Source organism: Equus asinus, chromosome 16 (assembly GCF_041296235.1).
Source record: "Equus asinus isolate D_3611 breed Donkey chromosome 16, EquAss-T2T_v2, whole genome shotgun sequence".
NCBI classification, from domain to species: Eukaryota; Metazoa; Chordata; class Mammalia; order Perissodactyla; family Equidae; genus Equus; species Equus asinus.
In genome coordinates, this window is record NC_091805.1 from 50,860,865 (window position 1) to 50,879,216 (window position 18,352).

The 18,352-nt window shown below is 39.1% G+C and overlaps 1 protein-coding gene across 1 annotated transcript; it reads left to right on the plus strand.

Annotated features, from left to right (window-relative positions):
* The first annotated feature begins 9,246 nt into the window (after positions 1-9,246).
* ADAM30 (ADAM metallopeptidase domain 30) lies at positions 9,247-13,733 on the plus strand. The gene has a single exon (XM_014831043.3). The coding sequence runs from the start codon at positions 9,849-9,851 to the stop codon at positions 11,988-11,990; it is 2,142 nt and encodes a 713-aa protein (XP_014686529.3). The 5' UTR covers positions 9,247-9,848; the 3' UTR covers positions 11,991-13,733.
* The last annotated feature ends 4,619 nt before the right edge of the window (positions 13,734-18,352 follow it).

The window sequence follows — 18,352 nt, forward strand, 5'->3', positions numbered from 1 at the left end:
TACATATATTATATCATGTTGTGTACCTTAAACGAATGTAATGTTAAATATCAGTTATATCTTAAGTTAAAAAAGAATTTAAAAAGTAGTTTGGCATTAAGCTATAATACTCAACTTCACTAATAATCAGACAATGCAATTTAAAATAATGAGCTACATTCTTTTTCTAATGTGAGTCTAGATTAAAGAGTTGGATATTAAGTGCTGCTGGAAAGGTTGTAGGAATATGGTCCTTCTATAGCTGTGCTGTCTCATGTGGCAGCTAGTAGCCACAAGTGACTATTTAAATTAACTAAAATTAAAGTTTGAAGTTCAGTTCCTCAGTCACAATAGCCACATTTCAAGTGTTCAATAACCACATGTGGTTAGTGGTACAGTACTGGACTGGATTAACACTTCTACCATTGCAAAAAGTTCCATTGAACAGACTAAAGACATCAGCAAGATAGTAGAATAGGAAGCCCTAGACACTCCTTCTCCCACAAAAAAACACAAAATACCTCTGAGAAAGCCAGTTAAGGGGTTCCAGCACCCCAGGTGAGCATGAAGCCAACCACATGGAAGCTGGGTACAGAATTTGCAACACTCTCCACTCTCTCTCATCAGAGCTTCTCCCTGCTCCCACCCAGCCCCTCAATGAGGCAGCATGTTTGGGAGGAAATGCTCAACTCCCATCTTCTCCTTGGGGAGTGAAAGAAGCAGAATGTAAGTCCAACTGACTTTCAGAAGGTTGTCTGAGGGACTAGTGTCTGTTTTGCCTGTGTTCTAGTATTGATAGGAATGAGGGTGCCAGGTTGAGGACTCTCTGAGGACAAAGACATAAACCATGCACCAGGGTGTGTAGCACCACAGATGGACACTAGGTGGAGCCTTGGATGGTGATTTACTGCAACAAAAGGGAGGCTGCAATATTGCAGACAGACACCAGTGGGAGCTCCTGAGTAGAAACTGGCAAATCTCTTCAAATATGTTATACACAGAGGCCCAGAAAGGACACACACACATTACATATTACACACACATACCCAGAAAAGACTTGAGAGGTCTCCTGAATCTCTAGCCTGTCTATGTAGAGAAAGCCCACCCTCTATGAAACCAGACAGCAATCTGAGAGAGTCATCTGCTTCTTTAGATGCCAAAATCCCAAACACAAAAACAACAACAAAAACAAGACATACAAAGAAACAGGCAACCATGACAGGTTTAAAGGAACCAATTACATCTCTAGTAACTGAATCTAAAGAAATGAAGATATATGAATTGCCAAACAAAGAATTCGAATTACCATTATAAGGATGCTCAATGAACCAAAAGACAGCACAGATAGACAACTAAACAAAATCAGGAAAATGATGCATGATCAAATGAGAATATCAACAAACAGAAACTATGGAAGAACCGAACAGATTCTGGAAATGAAGAATACAATATCTGAATTGAAAAATTTACTGGAGAGATTCAACAGCACACTTGACCAGGAAGAAGAAAGAATCAGTGAACTCAAAGATGGGACTGTCATAATTAGTGAAACAGAGAAAGAAAAAGAATGAAGAAAAATGAAAAGAACCTAAGGGACTAATGAGATACCATCAAATGAAACAACATATGCATTATGGGAGTCCCAGAAAGAGAAAGGAGGGAGAAAGGGCCAGAGTACCTATCTGAAGAAGCAATGACCAAAAATGTCTCAAATCTGAGGCGAGAAATGGACCTACAAATTCAAGAAGCTCAAAAAGCTCTAAGTAGGATAAATCAAAAGAGACCTACACTGAGATGCATCATAATCAAACTGTCAAAAGTCAAAAATAAAGAGAATCTTGAAAGCAGTGAGAGAAAAGTGTATGACTGTTTCATACAAAGGAGCTCCTATTAGACTGTCATCAGATTTATCAGCAGAAACCTTGTAGGCTAGAAGAGAGTGGGATGAAATATTCAAATTACTGAAAGAAAAAACTGTCAACTAAGAATGCCATATCTGGCAAAACTATCCTCCAAAAACAAAGCAGAAATTGAGACTTTCCCAGATAAGCAAAAGCTGAGGGAGTTCATCACCACTAGACGTATCCTACAAGAAATTCTGAAAGGAGTTCTACAAGTTGAAGTGAAAGGATGATAAACAGCAACACAAAACCATACAAACATATATAATTCCCTGGTAAAGGTAAATATTTAGACAAATAAAGAATTCCATAGTATTGTAATGTAGTTGAATTAATAACTTATAAATCTGGTGTAGAATTTTTAAAGCATGAAAAGTAATTATGAATCTATGTTAATAGATAAGCAATATAAAAAGAGGTAATTTATGTCATCAATAACATAAAGAAGGAGGGGGATAGAGATGTAAAAGAGTAGAGTTTTTATATGTGATTGAAGCTAGGTTGTTATCAGTTTAAAATAGATTGTCATAACATTAAAATGTTTTCTGTAATTGCAATCATAACCACACAGAAAACATCTACAGAATATACACAAAGGGAACAGAGAAGGGAATCAAAGCATATCACTACAAAAAATCAATGAAACACAAAGGAAGACAGCAAGAGATGACAAAAGGGTCAAAACAGCTAGAAGACCTACAGAAAACAATGTAAAAAATGGCAATAGTAAGTTCTTTCCTGTCAGTAATTACTTTAAGTGTAAACAGATTAAACACACCAATTAGAAGACATAGATGGGCTGAATGGATGAAAAAACAAGATTCTACTATATGCTGCCTATAAGGACTCACACAGGCTAAAAATGAAGGGGTGGAAAAAGATATTCCATGCAAATGGGAACCTAAAGAGAGAGTGGTGGCTCTAGTTAGATCAGAATAAATAGACTTTAAGTCAACAAGTGTTACAAGAGACAAGGAAGGACATTATATAACAATGAGTCAATTCACCAGGAAACTATAAAAGTTAGAAATATGTATGCACCTAGCATTAGAGCATCCAAATATATGAAGCAAACATAGACAGAAACTGAAGGGAGAAATAGACAGCAACACAACAAAAGTAGGAGACTTCAATACCACAATTTCAGTTATGGACAGATAAACCAAACAGAAGATCAATAAAGAAACACAGGACTTGAACAACGCTATAGACCAAGTGGACATAACAGATATATACAGAACACTCTACCCAACGACAGTAGAATACACATTCTTCTCAAGTGCACATGCAACATTTCCAAGGTAGACCACATATTAGGTCACAAAATAAGTCTTCACAAATCTAAGAAGATTAAAATTATACAAAGTCTCTTCTCCAACTCTAATGGAATGAAACTAGAAATCAGTAGCATAAGGAAAACAGAAAAATCAACACATATGTGGAAATGAAACAATGCACTCTTAAACAACCAATGAGTGAAAGAAGAAATCATAAGGGAATTTAGAATATCTGGAGACAAATGAAGACACAACATACCAAAACGTATGGGATGCAGCAAAAGCAATAGTAAGAGGAAAATTTATAGCAGTGAATGCTTACATTAGAAAAAAGCAGGAGCTCATATAAAACACTTCACCTTACACCTCAAGGAACCAGAAAAAAAAGAAAAAACTAAACCCAAAGTCAGCAGAAGGAAGGAAATAATAGAGATAGGACAGAAATAAATGAAATAGAGAAAAGAAAAGCAGTAGAAAAAAATCAATAAAACCAAGAGTTGACTTTTTAAAAATATCAACAAAATTGACAAACCTTTAGCCAGACTAATGCAGAAAAAAAGAAAAGACTCAAATATCTAAAATTAGAAATGAAGGAGGAAACATTACAGTTAGTCACATTAAATTAAAAAAATTATGAGACTACTATGAATAATTACATACTAACAAATTGGATAACCTAAGAAATGGATAAATTCGTAGAAATATACAACCTACCAAGGATGAATCATGAAGAAATAAAAGATCTAAAGAGGTCTATAACTCGTGAGGAGATTGAAGCAGCAATCAAAAACCTGCAAAAAAGGAAAGCCCAGGACCAGGTGGTTTCACTGGAGAATTCTACCAAACATTTAAATAACAATTAACACCAATCTTTGCCAAACTCTTCCAAAGAACTGAAGAGGAAGGGACACTCCCAAACTCATTCTATGAAGCCAGCATTACCCTGATACCAAAACCAGACAAAACGCAACAGGGAAAGAAAGCTACAGAACAATATCCCTGATGAATGTGATACAAAAATCCTAGACAAAATACTAGCAAACTGAATTCAACAGCACATTAAAAGGGATCACATTTCATGACCAGGTAAGATTTATACTTGGATGCAAGGATGGTTCTTGACACATGAAAATCTATCAAGGTAATATACCTCATTAACAAAATGAAGAATAAAGCCATATATGAAAAGCTTACAGCTGGGATCATACTCAATGGGAAAGCTTTTCCTTTAAGTTCAGGAACAAGTGGACAAGGATGTTCAGTCTAGTCACTAATATTCAACATAGTACTGGAAGTTCTATCCAGAGCAATCAGACATGAAAAAGAAATAAAAGGCATAAAATTGGACAAGAATAATTAAAATAATCTCTGTTTGCAGATGATATGGTACATCCTTATACATAGAAAACCCTAAAGATTCCACCAAAAAACTGTTAGAACTAGTAAATGAATTCAGCAAAGTTGCACTCAAGAATCAGCACTCAAAATTCAGAGGCATTCCTATACATTAACGATGAACACAATCTGAAATGAAAATTAATAAAACAATCCCTTCTACTATAGCATCAAACAGGATAAAATACATAGGAATAAACTTAACCAAGGAGGTGAAAGACTTGTATTTGGAAAACTACAAAATACTGCTAAAAGAAACCAAAGAAGCTTCAAATAATTGGGAAGACATCTCATGCTCACAAACTTAATATTGTTAAAATGTCCCTAAAACCCAAAGCAATCTACAGATTCAGTGCAATCTCGATCAAAATCCTAATGGCATTTTTTACCGAAATAGAAAAATCCATCCTAAGATTAGTACAGAATTTCAAGGGACTCCAAATAGCCAAAACAATCTTGAAAAACAACTAACTTGGAGGCCTCACATTCCTGATTTCAAAATATACTACAAGGCAATAGTAATTAAGATGTTTTTGTGCTGGCATAAAGATAGATGTATAGATGAAAGGAATACACTTGAGAGCCCAAAGACAAACCCTTCCATATATGGCCAAATGATGTTCAACAAGAGTGCCAACACTACACAATGGAGAAAAGGCAGTCTCTTCAACAAACAGTGTTGGGAAAACTGGATATCCACATGCAAAAGAATGAAGCTAGACTCTTACCTTACACCATTTACAAAAATCAACTCAAAATGGATTAAGACCTAAATGTAAGAATGAAAACTATTAAACTCCTATAACACAACATAAGGGAAAGCCTCAGGACACTGGATTTGGCAATGATTTCTTGGATGTGACACCAAAAGCACAGACAACAAAATAAAAAATAGACAAATTGGACTACACCAAACTTTTAAACTTCTGCACACCAAAAGAAACAATAAACAGAGTGAAAAGGCAACTACAGAATGGGAAAAAATAATTGCAAATCATATGTCTGATAAGGGTTAATATGCAGAATACATAAGAAACTTCTTCAACTCAACAACAACAAAAAATAATCCAATTGAAAAAATTGGCAAAGGACTTGAATAAACATTTCTTCAAAGAAGTTATACCAGCGGCCAATAATCACATGAAAAGATGCTCAACATAATCATTACAGAAAAGTAAATCAAAACCACAGTGAGATACCACCTCATACCCAGCAGGACAGCCACTATCAAAAGAACAGAAAATAATGAGTGTTGAGAAGAATGCAGGGAAGTTGGAACCAGGAACGGTTGGTGGGAATGTAAAATGGGGCAGCCATTATGAAAAACAATACGGAGGTTTGTCAGAAAATTAAAAATAGAATTACCATATAATCCAGTAATTCTACTTCTGGATATAGTTTCTAAAGAACTCAAAGCAGGATCTTGAAGAGACATTTGCACACCCATTTTCATCACAGCATTATTCATGAAAGTCAAGGAGTGGAAGCAACCCAAATGTCTATCGACAGATGAATGATTAAAGTGTGGTACCTACATACAGGGAACATTATGCATCCTTAACAAGAAGGAAATCCTGTCACATGCTACAACATGAATGAACCTTGAGAACATTGTGCTAAGCGAAATAAGCCAGTCACAAAAGGACAAATACTGTATGATTGTACTCATTTAAAATATATTAAGAATTCAAAATCACAGAAACAGAAAGTAGAAAGGTGGTTACCAAGAGCAGAGGGAGGAGGAGTAGAATTAGCGTTTAATGAGTATAGAGTTTCAGTGTTGTAAAATGAAAAAGTTCTAGAGATCTGTTGCAGAAAAATGTGAATATACTTAACACTATGGAAATGTACCTGTAAAAATAGTTAGAAGGTAAATTTAACTTTATGTTTTGATCATAATTTTTAAAAAGTTCTATTGGACAGGGCTGCTTTATAGATAGGTGGTAAATGAATATAAGATTTTTACAGGTCTATTTGATTTTTAGAGAGCTCAGTCAATATGAGTACTTGCTTTCTTTTTGATCTAACAATTTCAATTCTAGGAATCCATCACAAGGGGCAAAAAATGTGTGTGTATATAAATGTGTGTGTATCTACATATAAATATATAATATAAATTCTTTTAAATGCATATATTTATTACCATGATGTAAAATTTTTATAAACAAGATAAATGTAAAAATGTGAAGCACTGCAACCTTATCGTCCACGCATAAAGGCAAAGGTTAAACAATGATTATGTGAACACTATAGAATATTATACTTGTAGTAGAGGCAATGATCTAAATCTGTATAAATGACCTAGAAAATTATTATAATATGTTGTTTACTGAAAAATAGGTGTATCAAAAATATATGAATGGCATGTACTATTTTACAATATGACGTAACTTCTATATTGTTAATGGCATAACAAAAGATGGAGAAATAATCATACCTAATAATCCTGTCTGGGGAGGCGAGTGTGTTGGAGAAGTCTGCAGGGTGGAGGGTAAGGAGGCTTTCATTTTCTACTCTATAAAATTCATGGCTATTCCAACCCTTTATGATACATATGTATAATTTTTGTAAATAAAGAGAAATATGTCAAATCAGCCTATTTTCACAAGGCTCTGTGTGAACAAACACGCTACAGAGTTTAGCACACAGACTGTATTGTAGCAATAGAAATTAGCAGCTTTCCTCAAGAAATTCTCCAACAGCCTAAAGGAAAATGGTAAAGAGATGAAAATGGTGATAAAACAGAATGGATGCAGGAGATAGATTCCAACTGCCCTCCTCAATTTAGGCCGCTGGGTGTTGCTTGAGAAAATCAACTGGATTTACAGACTGGGGAAACTAATTTCTGGTTTCCAACCTGAGCTAGGAGCTCAACACACTTGGTGATCCTCCCATTTTTCCCAGTCAACTCTCTCCTGAGTTCTCTTCTTCATCTCCTCTACCTCTACCAGCTACTCAGGCTCAGCAGCAGACTTCTCAGGATACAGAGCCTTTGTACTGGCCCTCCCCTACTGTCTTCTCACTACATTCACAGCTGCTCCTGCCTGCCCACCAGCTCATCTCCACTGTCCACACACCCTCTCATGGAGGCTGAGTGGGGCTGTCTGCTGCTGCTTTCCCACCAGCACATGAGAATGGCCAGGACCCTCCCATCTAACAACCACTCTTTCCACCACAGAGGACCCTCCAGTGACTGTCCCATCTCTTCTCTCTCTGTCACATCTAATTTCTTGAAGATGTGGTCTGGATCTGTGACCTCTCCTTCCTAATCCCCCATTCACATCACGACCTTCTGGCATCTGGCTTTGCTCCTCAGCAGTTTCTCAAACAATTCTCACTAAAATGACTTCACTTTTGCTAAATTCAGTGTGCTTGAACTCTGCTCAGTATTTCGACTGTTGACCACCACATCTTTCATGAAATGCTTCTACGACCAGCCCTTAGCCTCACTTTCCCCTTCCAAGGGTATCTGCTTCTTTCCAGGTCATTGCAAGCTCCTTTCTTCAGGCTGGTCTTAAATCCTAGTATTCTGGAGGCTTTCAGTCATGTCTGTTTCTCTGCTCCTTCCACACAGTCCCTTGAGGCATGTCATCAGCGTTCATGGCTTCATTCAGCACCACTGTGCTCATGACTCCAGCTCAGCTCAGGCCAGGCACCTCACCCCAGATGGTGCTGCCCATTTATCTGACTGCAGTTTAGAACCCTTTCTTTGACACTCCGCTGGCACCTCAAAATCTACAGTTCTCAAGTGGAGCTTGTCGTATTTCTTCTGCTCACCCAAGACTACTACTTGTTCTGAAGTTTTCTCCTTCCCTGAGTGACAGGAACCACAATACACACATCTGCCTGAGCCAGAAAACTGAATATTCTTTTTCATTTTTGCCTCTTTCTAACTGGGAGAATCCATTCAATCATTAAGTCTGGCAGAGTCTTCATCCTTCATATATTTTGAAACTGTCCACTTGTGTCCTTTCCCAGAGAGACAACAGAGGTGACTGGTAAGGAATACAGCTCTGGGGTGGAACTGCCTACAAGTGTGTAGTGATTGCATCACCTCGCATCACCATCTGAGCCAAAGTATTGTTTCAGCTTCCTCGTGTGTAACATACGGATGATAATAATAGGGTTATGATTATCTGCAAAATAGGATTATTATAAGAATTAACAGGCTGATTCATGTAAAGAGCCTGGCACACAGTAAGCCTTCCTTAAATACTGTGTTTCTCACGAGCCCCAAGCCCACTGTTTCTGGGCCCACAGACAACATTGCTTGTCTGGATGGTTACAAGAGCTTCTTAACTGGTCTCCCTGACTCAGCCTCGTCCTTTTTTAACCTTTCCCTGTAATGCAGCCAAAATTAAGTCCCTAAGAACAAAACTGAAAACGTTCTTCTTGTGTCAGAATCCCTCAACAGACCCTTACGGTTTACCCTTTCCATGGACAAGTCCCTCCATTGTCTTCAACGGACCTGGGCGGTCTCCTGCTCACTCACACTGCAAAAATAAACACTTGCCTTTCTCTGGAACCTCCCGGGTTTTGCCGTTTTCCGAGGTACTTTTCTCTTCCTAGATTTCCCCGCCACTGTACACACACCCCCACAAATCACGCTCATCCCTGGCACCTTAAGGACGCACGGCACAAAGAGGCCCCCCCCCCCCCCCCCCGCCGCCGCCCCCACCTGAACTCGGAACCTTTCTCTCGCCTGAATTCAGGCGCTGCCCGAGACGGGGCTGGAATGTAGACTCTGCACTGATGTTCTCAGCTCTGCTGCTGCTCTTGCCGGCTCCGTGGCGCTCCTTCCCTCCGCCTCAGGCGAGCCCAGGGGAAAACTGGCAACGGAGTGGTGAGGTGGGCACAGTGGCCCATAAAACATCCCATTCCAACCGATGGAAAACATCAGGTATGCACTCGGGCCACAGAAACAAGACTAAACGGCACAGGCATAGTGAGCCTTCAACAGGTTCTCTGTTGTTCTTCCTATTCCCTATGCCTGCTTTTCCCAGACCGCTCTCTGCCCTTTTCCATCCCTCGTGCCAATAGCCTCTCTTTTCTCTTTTATTCGCGCGCACGTTTCCCTCGTTTCTTCCACGTGCGCCCAACGGCGCCGCCCAGAAAACGGTCTAGGTATGGTTCCGGGAATGTCAGCTGGGCCGAGCCCGGGAGGCTGGAGCTCCCGCCCGCCCTGCTCTGGGAGCTCCGCACTTTGCGCTCCGGCGCCTCTAGTGGCGGCCCCTGGAAGTCTGACTCGCAAGGCCGCAGCGGCAGGGACTGACTCCCTAAAGGACGGGGCTGCGCCATGAGGTCAGTGAGGACCTTACTCTCCCAAGGCCGTTCGCTCTCCATCCTGATCCTAGTCCTGGGGCTGCTCCTGGTTGATTCTCTCGGCGAGGATTTAATTTTTCACCCTGAGTGGGGGTTTGACTCGTATGAAATCATCATCCCCAAGAAGCTGAGTTCACGGGGAGGGCAGGAGGCTGTGGCCAAGCACGTGTCCTACCTCCTGCAGGTAAAAGGCAAGGAGCATGTCCTCCACCTGTGGCCCAAGAGGTTACTATTGTCCCGAAATCTGCAGGTTTTCTCCTTCACAGAAGAGGGCGATCTCCTGGAGGATTACCCTTACATACCGGGGGACTGCAACTATATGGGTTTCATTGAAGGAACCCGGGATTCTGAAGCTACCCTAAGTACATGCCTGGGGGGTCTCCAAGGCATATTGAAAATTGATGCCAAACATTACCAAATCGAGCCCCTCAAGGCCTCTTCCAGTTTTGAACATGTCATATATCTTCTGAAGAAAGAAGAGGAATTTCACAATCAGTCCTGTGGCTTACTTGATGATGAAATAAAACGGCAGATGGCCCAGCATGAGAATGTGGCTCGGCTTAGGGACTTTTCTGACTCCTATAAACACAAAAAGTACCTTGAATTAGCCCTGGTCTTTGATCATCGTAGATATTTGTACTCCAATTCCAATCTTACTCGAGTCATAAATGATGCCATTCTTATGACTGGGATTATGGACACTTACTTCCAAGATATCAATATGAGAATACATCTGAGAGGTATTGAAGTTTGGACAGATGCAAACAAAATGAAGGTTGATTCTCCAACGACACAGCAGGTTTTAAGCCAATTTTTGCTGTACAGACGCAGGACCCTAAATGCCCGGATCCCGGCAGATTGGGCACACCTATACCTTAAAGGACAATATGTCGATTACCTTGGACAGTCCTTTGGAAGAGTGTGTAGTAAGACATACAGTGGAGCTATAAGTGTCTTTCCAGATATAAATGTCCTTGGACCTGCCACCTGGAGTGCTCATTGCCTTGGCCATGGTGTGGGAATGTCCCATGATTATGAATACTGTCAATGTAAGGGCAGGCATAGTTGCATCATGGGCACTGGGCGAACTGGGTTTAGTAATTGTAGTTATTCCTATTATATTGCTTTCATACACTCAGCAGGAGCGTGTCTAACTGACATCCCAGAAGTAGGCTATGTGGTTCAGAGATGTGGAAACAAAATTGTGGAAGAGAATGAGGAATGTGATTGTGGTTCAAGAGAGGACTGTAAAAAAGACCAGTGTTGTCAACCAGATTGTAAATTGAAACATGGTGTCAATTGTAGCATGGGACTTTGCTGTCATAAGTGTCACTTTCGTCCCTCTGGGTATGTGTGTCGGAAGGAAGAAAATGAATGTGACCTTGCAGAGTACTGCAGTGGGACCTCAGGTCTCTGCCCAAGTGACACTTATAAGCAGGATGGAACCCCTTGCAAGTACGAAGCCCGTTGTTTCAGAAAGGGGTGCCAATCCAGATATATGCAGTGCCAAAGGCTTTTTGGACCTGATGCCAGGGAGGCTCCCAGTAAGTGCTATGATGCAGTTAATTTAATTGGTGATCAATATGGGAACTGTGGTATTAGAGGAATTGGTGACTATCAAAAGTGTACTAGGGAAAATGCAGTATGTGGCAGGCTACAATGTATCAATGTCAAAACCATCCCTGAAATGCCAGAACATACTACTATCATTTCTACTCATTTGGGAGAGGAAAACCTCATGTGCTGGGGCACAGGCTATCATCTATCCAAGGTACCCTTGGGAATACCTGACATTGGTGTGGTAAATGATGGTACCTCCTGTGGTACGAATCGGATATGTGTTAACAGAACCTGTGTGGATAGCTCATTGCTGCAGTTTGACTGTTTGCCTGAGAAGTGCAACCACCGGGGCATTTGCAACAATAAAAAAAACTGCCACTGCTTGTATGGCTGGGCCCCTCCTTTCTGTGAGGAGGTAGGGTATGGAGGAAGTGTTGACAGTGGGCCACCGGGACCGCTAAAAGCAAGGGTGCCCACCTTACTTCAGGTTGTTCTCATCATGTTAACACGCATTTCTCTCTTTGCCATCTCAGTGATTATTGTGTATCTCAAGTGATTGGTAGAAAATTGTTTAAAACTCAAACAGAAAAAAACACCACCAATTAACACTGGAGTTAGAAAATCCAAGGCAAAGGAAGTCAAGAAACCAAAAGACTAATCAGGCAATCCACAGTCACTCAATAATGCAGGGCCGTATATTGAACAAGCTTGTTTATCCACAAGGCTCTTGGTTCTTCTTCCCATTCTTTTTTACTTAATTTTCCTTCAAGTGTTGATCAACAAATAAACGATATTCTTATTTTGGAAACAAATCAATGTATTTTGTTTTCCTAGTATTCACTTGTCCTTTAGTTTGTGATTGAATTTTGGATGTCCTGAAAAGAAAGCCCCGATGGACTTTCTGAACACTGAGGCTCCGAATGTTGTGGGTTTCAGGGAACTGCAGTACAGTTCCTGTCTCTCTGAATCCAGCAAACATAGTGCTTGTCTGCCTTTCCCTCTGCCTCCCTCAGGTGATCAATGAGAACATCCGTGCCTGTGCCCCCCGCTGAATGATAAATGGTGACTACCACATTTTATAAAAAGAGAGGGGATACTTTACAAGGAGTGTCCCCGCAGATTGCTATTTTCCCTGTTATGGTCACTGTATGGTCACTCCAGCTCTGCAGACATGTGGTCTCTGACTCAGTGTCTGGGGTGACCTCAGTGGGTTAAGGACAGTAATCTACTGTAACTCCTGCACTGCACTGCAGTCTATAAATGATGGCAAGCTCTGGCAGTGTTCTGGACACCAGACTCTTAAAAAAATTCTGGGCTTTGGGTTTCTCCTTACAGGGGCGGGTCTTCCAGGAATGTGTGCTGAGGGACACCTGGCCCTAGGTTTGCCACACCCCTAAGTAGAGCTGAGAAGAGGGAATAACGTCTTCCACATCCAAGTCTCCCCATGTCTGCCTCCAAATGTTCTCTCCCGTTTGCCCAGTGCTTTGGGATCACCAAGTGTGTTGAGCTCCTAGCTCAGGTTGGAAACCAGAAATTACAGTTTCCCCAGTCTGTAAATCCAGTTGATTTTCTCAAGCAACACCCAGCGGCCTAAATTGAGGAGGGCAGTTGGAATCTATCTCCTGCATCCATTCTGTTTTATCACCATTTTCATCTCTTTACCATTTTCCTTTAGGCTGTTGGAGAATTTCTTGAGGAAAGCTGCTAATTTCTATTGCTACAATACAGTCTGTGTGCTAAACTCTGTAGCGTGTTTGTTCACACAGAGCCTTGTGAAAATAGGCTGATTTGACATATTTCTCTTTATGTATTTTATTTTTTATTTATTTATAAAAATTATGCATGTATGTTCTAAAGGGTAGAAATAGCCCTGAATTATTTAGAGTAGAAAATGAAAGCCTCTTTACCCTCCACCCTGCAGGCTTCTCCAACACACTCGCCTCCCCAGACAGGATTATTAGGTATGATTATTTCTCCATCTTTTGATATGCCTTTAAAAGTTTAGAAATTATGTCACGTTTTAAAATAATACCTAACATACATATTATTTTTACACTTGCTTTTTTCACTAAATTGAATATTGTGAATAATTTTCTAGGTCCTTTATGTAAATTTAGATCATTCCCTCTAATAAATGCAGAGTATTCTGTAGAATGCAAGTAATAACTTATTTAACCATCTCCCTTATGTATGGATGATACAGTCATGTCATTTAAACTTTTTACATTTATGTTGTTTAGAAATTTTTAAATATGTGTGATTAAGCTTAACATATATATGTTTTTACAAAGAAGTGTATGTCTATATTTATATATAAACACACACACATATATGTGTAAAACTTTTTACCCCATGAGAGTATTTCTGTGGTGATAGATTCCTAGAATTGAAACAGTTACTTCAAAGAAAAAATTCAAATGTTCACATTGATGGATACTGCCAAATGGCCCTTTAAAATCTTGTGCTAATTCATAAGCTATCTGCCCAGTAGGACTGTCCAATAGAACGTTTTGCAATGATGGAAATGTTAATACAGTCCAATACTGTAGCCACTAGCTACATCTGGCTATTGAACCCTTTATATGTAGCTAGTGTGACTAAGCAACTAGATTTTAAACTTTATTTAATTTTAGTTAATTTAAATTTAAACAACACGTGTGTCTAGTAGCTGCCACTTTAAACAGTGAAGCTATAGAAGGCCTATATTCCTACAGCCTTTTTCAGCAGTGTGTAATATCCAACCCTTTAATCTAGACTCACATTAGAAAAACAGGATCGCTTGTTATTTTACTTCGCTTTCTGATTATTAGTGCGATTGAGCCTATTTTAGTAGCTTAATGCCGGTCTGCTTTTGTAACTCTCAAATTTGCCTGTTCATGTTCTTTGCCGTTCGTCTATTACACAGTTTGCTCTGATTTATTGGTTTGTTGGAGCTGTTTATCTATTGCAAATCAATTCTGCCAATCCCTTGTCACTTAACTTTTATAGTCTTTCACCAAACAAAACATTTTAAGCCCTTCTGACTTCTGGGTTCCATGTCTTTCTTCTGTTCTCCCTCATCCTATGATTGCAAAATGTCTGCCTAATATGCTCTTTAACAAATTTCTTTTAGTACATCTCTGATTTTCTTCATATGGAATAAAATTGTGCCTACCATCTGAAGCATGATTCTTTTCATTGGATCAGGATATTGAATAATCCTATAACTGACAAAGGGCAAAATCTTAAATGATTCTGACAAATCAGTGAGAAAAAGGCAGATAATCTAATAGAAAAAGTAGCAAAAGACTTCTACAGGCATTTCACGAAAGAGAATTTCAGGTAGCCAATGAACAAATGGGAAGGTTCTCAACTATATTACCAAATAGAAGGCTGCAAAGTAAAGCTGCTATCTGATGCTACATACCGTATCATCAGGTTGGCAATGATTCAAAAAAGATTGATAATCTGAAGTTTTGATGAGGATGTATAATGATAACTCTCATTCACTTCTGGAACTTATATAAATAGGCAAAACCACTTTAGAAATCTGTTTAGCATTATCTCATATAGCTGAAAATATGCAGACTCTATGATCCAGCAGTTCCACACCTAGGTATATACGCTACGGAAATGTCTACTATATGTACACCAGGATACATGGATGTAGCGATATTCCCCACACTGCAAACAATCTTAATTTCCATCCGCAGTGATTGTGGCAATGGAGATGACGAATCAGAGTTACATGCAACAACATGGACAAATAGTACAAACATGGAAAAACAAAACACAAATAAATATAAAGGTCAAAATCAGACAGAGTTGAACTTTACTTTTAGGGATATGTGTATAGTTGGTAAAATAAATCGAAGAAGTAATTACCAGAACTGTCAGGAGAGTCATTACTTTTAGGGTGAAGGGAAGGGACTATCATCAGGAGAGAATGGAGGAGGGGTAGACTATGGTTCTTGTGGTTTCTAGGGCGCTGGGGCGTTGGCAATATATGCCCTGACCACTGGCATTTGCTGTACATATTTGTTAAACCATTCCTAAAAATTTTATGCTCATTTCTGTATACGTTATATTCACATTGAAAAAATATCTTGGTAACGTCAAAGTTTTTGGTCTATTTTCTGAGATGAGACAATTAAATATGCTTTGGAATCATTAATCTTTAGCTTGACAGCTTGGAGCCATGAAGTCATTATTGAAGGGCTAGTGCTAGCAGATTAAATATGCCTAGTATTATTAACTTACATTGTAAAAATTTATATCACCAATGTATTTTGTCCCTTCCGATCATTTTTTCTTTTTAAAGAACAGCTCCAAGTTTTTGAGATGGTCATCATGATTTATTATGTCTCTTTTGGAAAGGAGTTAATAAAAGAAAATAATGTAGATTTGGTGATGGCTCTGACTTACTGATATTAGGATAAAACTAAGCACAACACAGAGCAGTGGTTTTTTTCTCTACAAAAATTATCTCCTGTACCTATCAATCTGGCTTCAGTCAGAAGGGAGAATCCATATCGTAATCAAAGATGGAAAATGCAATATAAAGAATTATTAATTATAATGGAAATTGGAGTAATAAGAGATTTACTACTAAAATGTAAAGAGAACTCTAAAGAATATTGGAATAGTGGATATAATACATAATATAGCAGATTTGAAGTGATAAGATAAGAAATGGTGTAATGTAATCTAAATACTATAATATATAGTGTAGTCTACTACTAGCTATTGGGCTGAAATAGGGCATCCAAGGAAGAGCCTCGATCTTTCAGGGCTAAGAGCCAGATTTTGTTGGAGGCACAGCCTCGGTCGCTGGATGGCAGAGAATTCACTGAGGCACCCCTCTGGTGGATCTTGCCAGAAATCCATCCTCTGAGGACTGGGGAAAGCTGTTCCCAGGAAGCTGTCTCACCAGGGCATCTAATATACTCTACTACAAAGCCACCTGGGAAAAAGTGGGTGCCTGGGCTTGCTATTGGCTGGTGGGTGCCTCCAGCTGCCATACACTGCAGACCCTGGGCGCTGGAGAAGCTGCCTGTGCTTCAGGAGCCTGGCACTTGGCAAGCTACTTACACTGCAGGAGGAGCCTGTCTAGGGAGTCACTGGAACCAGGAAGAAAAACCCCTTACTCCTAAAAAATACCTCTCCAGCACCCTCTACTGATAAAGCTTAACAGAATGCCAGCAAGCAAAAATATTTAAAGAGCCCAGATCCATTTTCACAGAGCAGGTGGAAAGGGTGGTTTTAGAAGAGTCAATAAATGGATAATCTACACAGTTTGCTAGCAGGAATTAGATTTGCCAGTCAGGAGAGGCAAGATTACAGAATTCTAGTTAGTGCTCTATTTGTTTTCACCCAGATGTCTGAGGCTGGGACAAGGAATGAAGGCTACATGCTTCCAGGATGATTCTTCCTGAGGTACAGATGGAACTGCTGGACCCATTTTTTTCCTCCAGTGTCCTCCGTTAGGTCAACAGAGGTCTATAAATCTATCCCCTTTAATGTCCCCGTTCTCACCTGACATGGGTAGATAGATTCCTGTACCCTACAGCCAGAGTGTATTTAATTTCCTTCACCATTTGGTTGGAGTCAACTAACTGTTAACAGGAAAGAGTCTGTGTGTTTGTTTGTTTCCCCTGTCTTCTTTAACGGCCACGAGTTCTAACAGTTTATATATTCTCTTGGACTTTTTATGTACGTTACCAGATGGTGTGTAAGCAATGACTGTTTTTGTTTTTCTTTCCTGGCTGAAACTAGAATTTCCAGACTGAGTTGAATAGAACATATGAGAGCTGGCATCTACATTATACCTAACTTTAAAGGAAACAAATTTAACTCTCATCATTAAGTATGATGTTTGCCATAGATTGTGGTAGATAGCCTTTAGTAGTTTGGGGAAGTTCCTGTTTCTAATTTGCTATTATATTTCATAATTTTTATCATGAAGATTTAATTTTACTAAATACTTCGTTGCGTCTATTACTTTTTTTTCAGTGAGTTCATTAATTTCTGTTTATCTTGATAATTTCCTACCTTCTATTTCTTTGGATTTAGTCTGTGGTTCTTTGTCTAATTTCTTCTATAAAATGCTTAGGTTATTGATTCAGTCTTTCTGCTGTAATATAAGCATTTAGGCTAAAGTTTCTCCACTTAAAACTTTAGTTGCTTTCCATAAGTTTTAATAATTAGTATTTCAAAAACAGTGGTACTATTGGGTAAGTATTTTTGTGCAGTTTCTAAATATCTTCTAACATATTTGTGTTAACAACTGACTTATTTATAAGTTTTTAAAATTTTCATACATATAAGTATGTTGGTTACATGTTTATTTTTGTTTCTAATTTGATAGTGTTGTGTTCAGAGATAACTGTCTGTATGATACTGATTCTTTGAAACTTTCTCTGAGATTTTATAATGACTTCATATACGTTCAATTTTTGTGAATGTTCCAGATATTCTTGAAATAAATTCATGAACTCTTACTGTTACAGTCAGTGCTCTGTATATAACAGGGTGTGAAAATGGGATTTTTTTCTGTTTTGGAGTTTGAGCACAGGGCCCTGCTGATATCTTTCAAAGACCACCAGGAGCACCTCTGCAAGTCAAACAAAGATGGATTTATTGATGCTCTTTGCTGCAGGGAAAACTGCACACCAGGGGGAAATGTGGGTATCTCAGTAAGTGGGTGTCAGGAAGGGCTTATTATAGGATTTGGAGTTGTGTTAGATGGTATTGAGATGGATTCAAAGAATTGAGTATCTTAATGAATTTTTATCTAAGTTGTGGGCATGATCAGATATATTTATGATTTTTATCTAGCAGGTGGGAAGAATAGAGCAGAGCTAAAGCTGTAATTGATAAAGCAGCAGCATCACTCAAGTTTTCAGGAGTAGGGGGTATTTGGTAATATTTGCAGTTAGG

Coding starts and splice junctions, on each gene's coding strand:
- ADAM30 (XM_014831043.3), top strand. CDS start 9,849: ATGAGGTCAGTGAGGACCTTACTCTCCCAAGGCCGTTCGCTCTCCATC.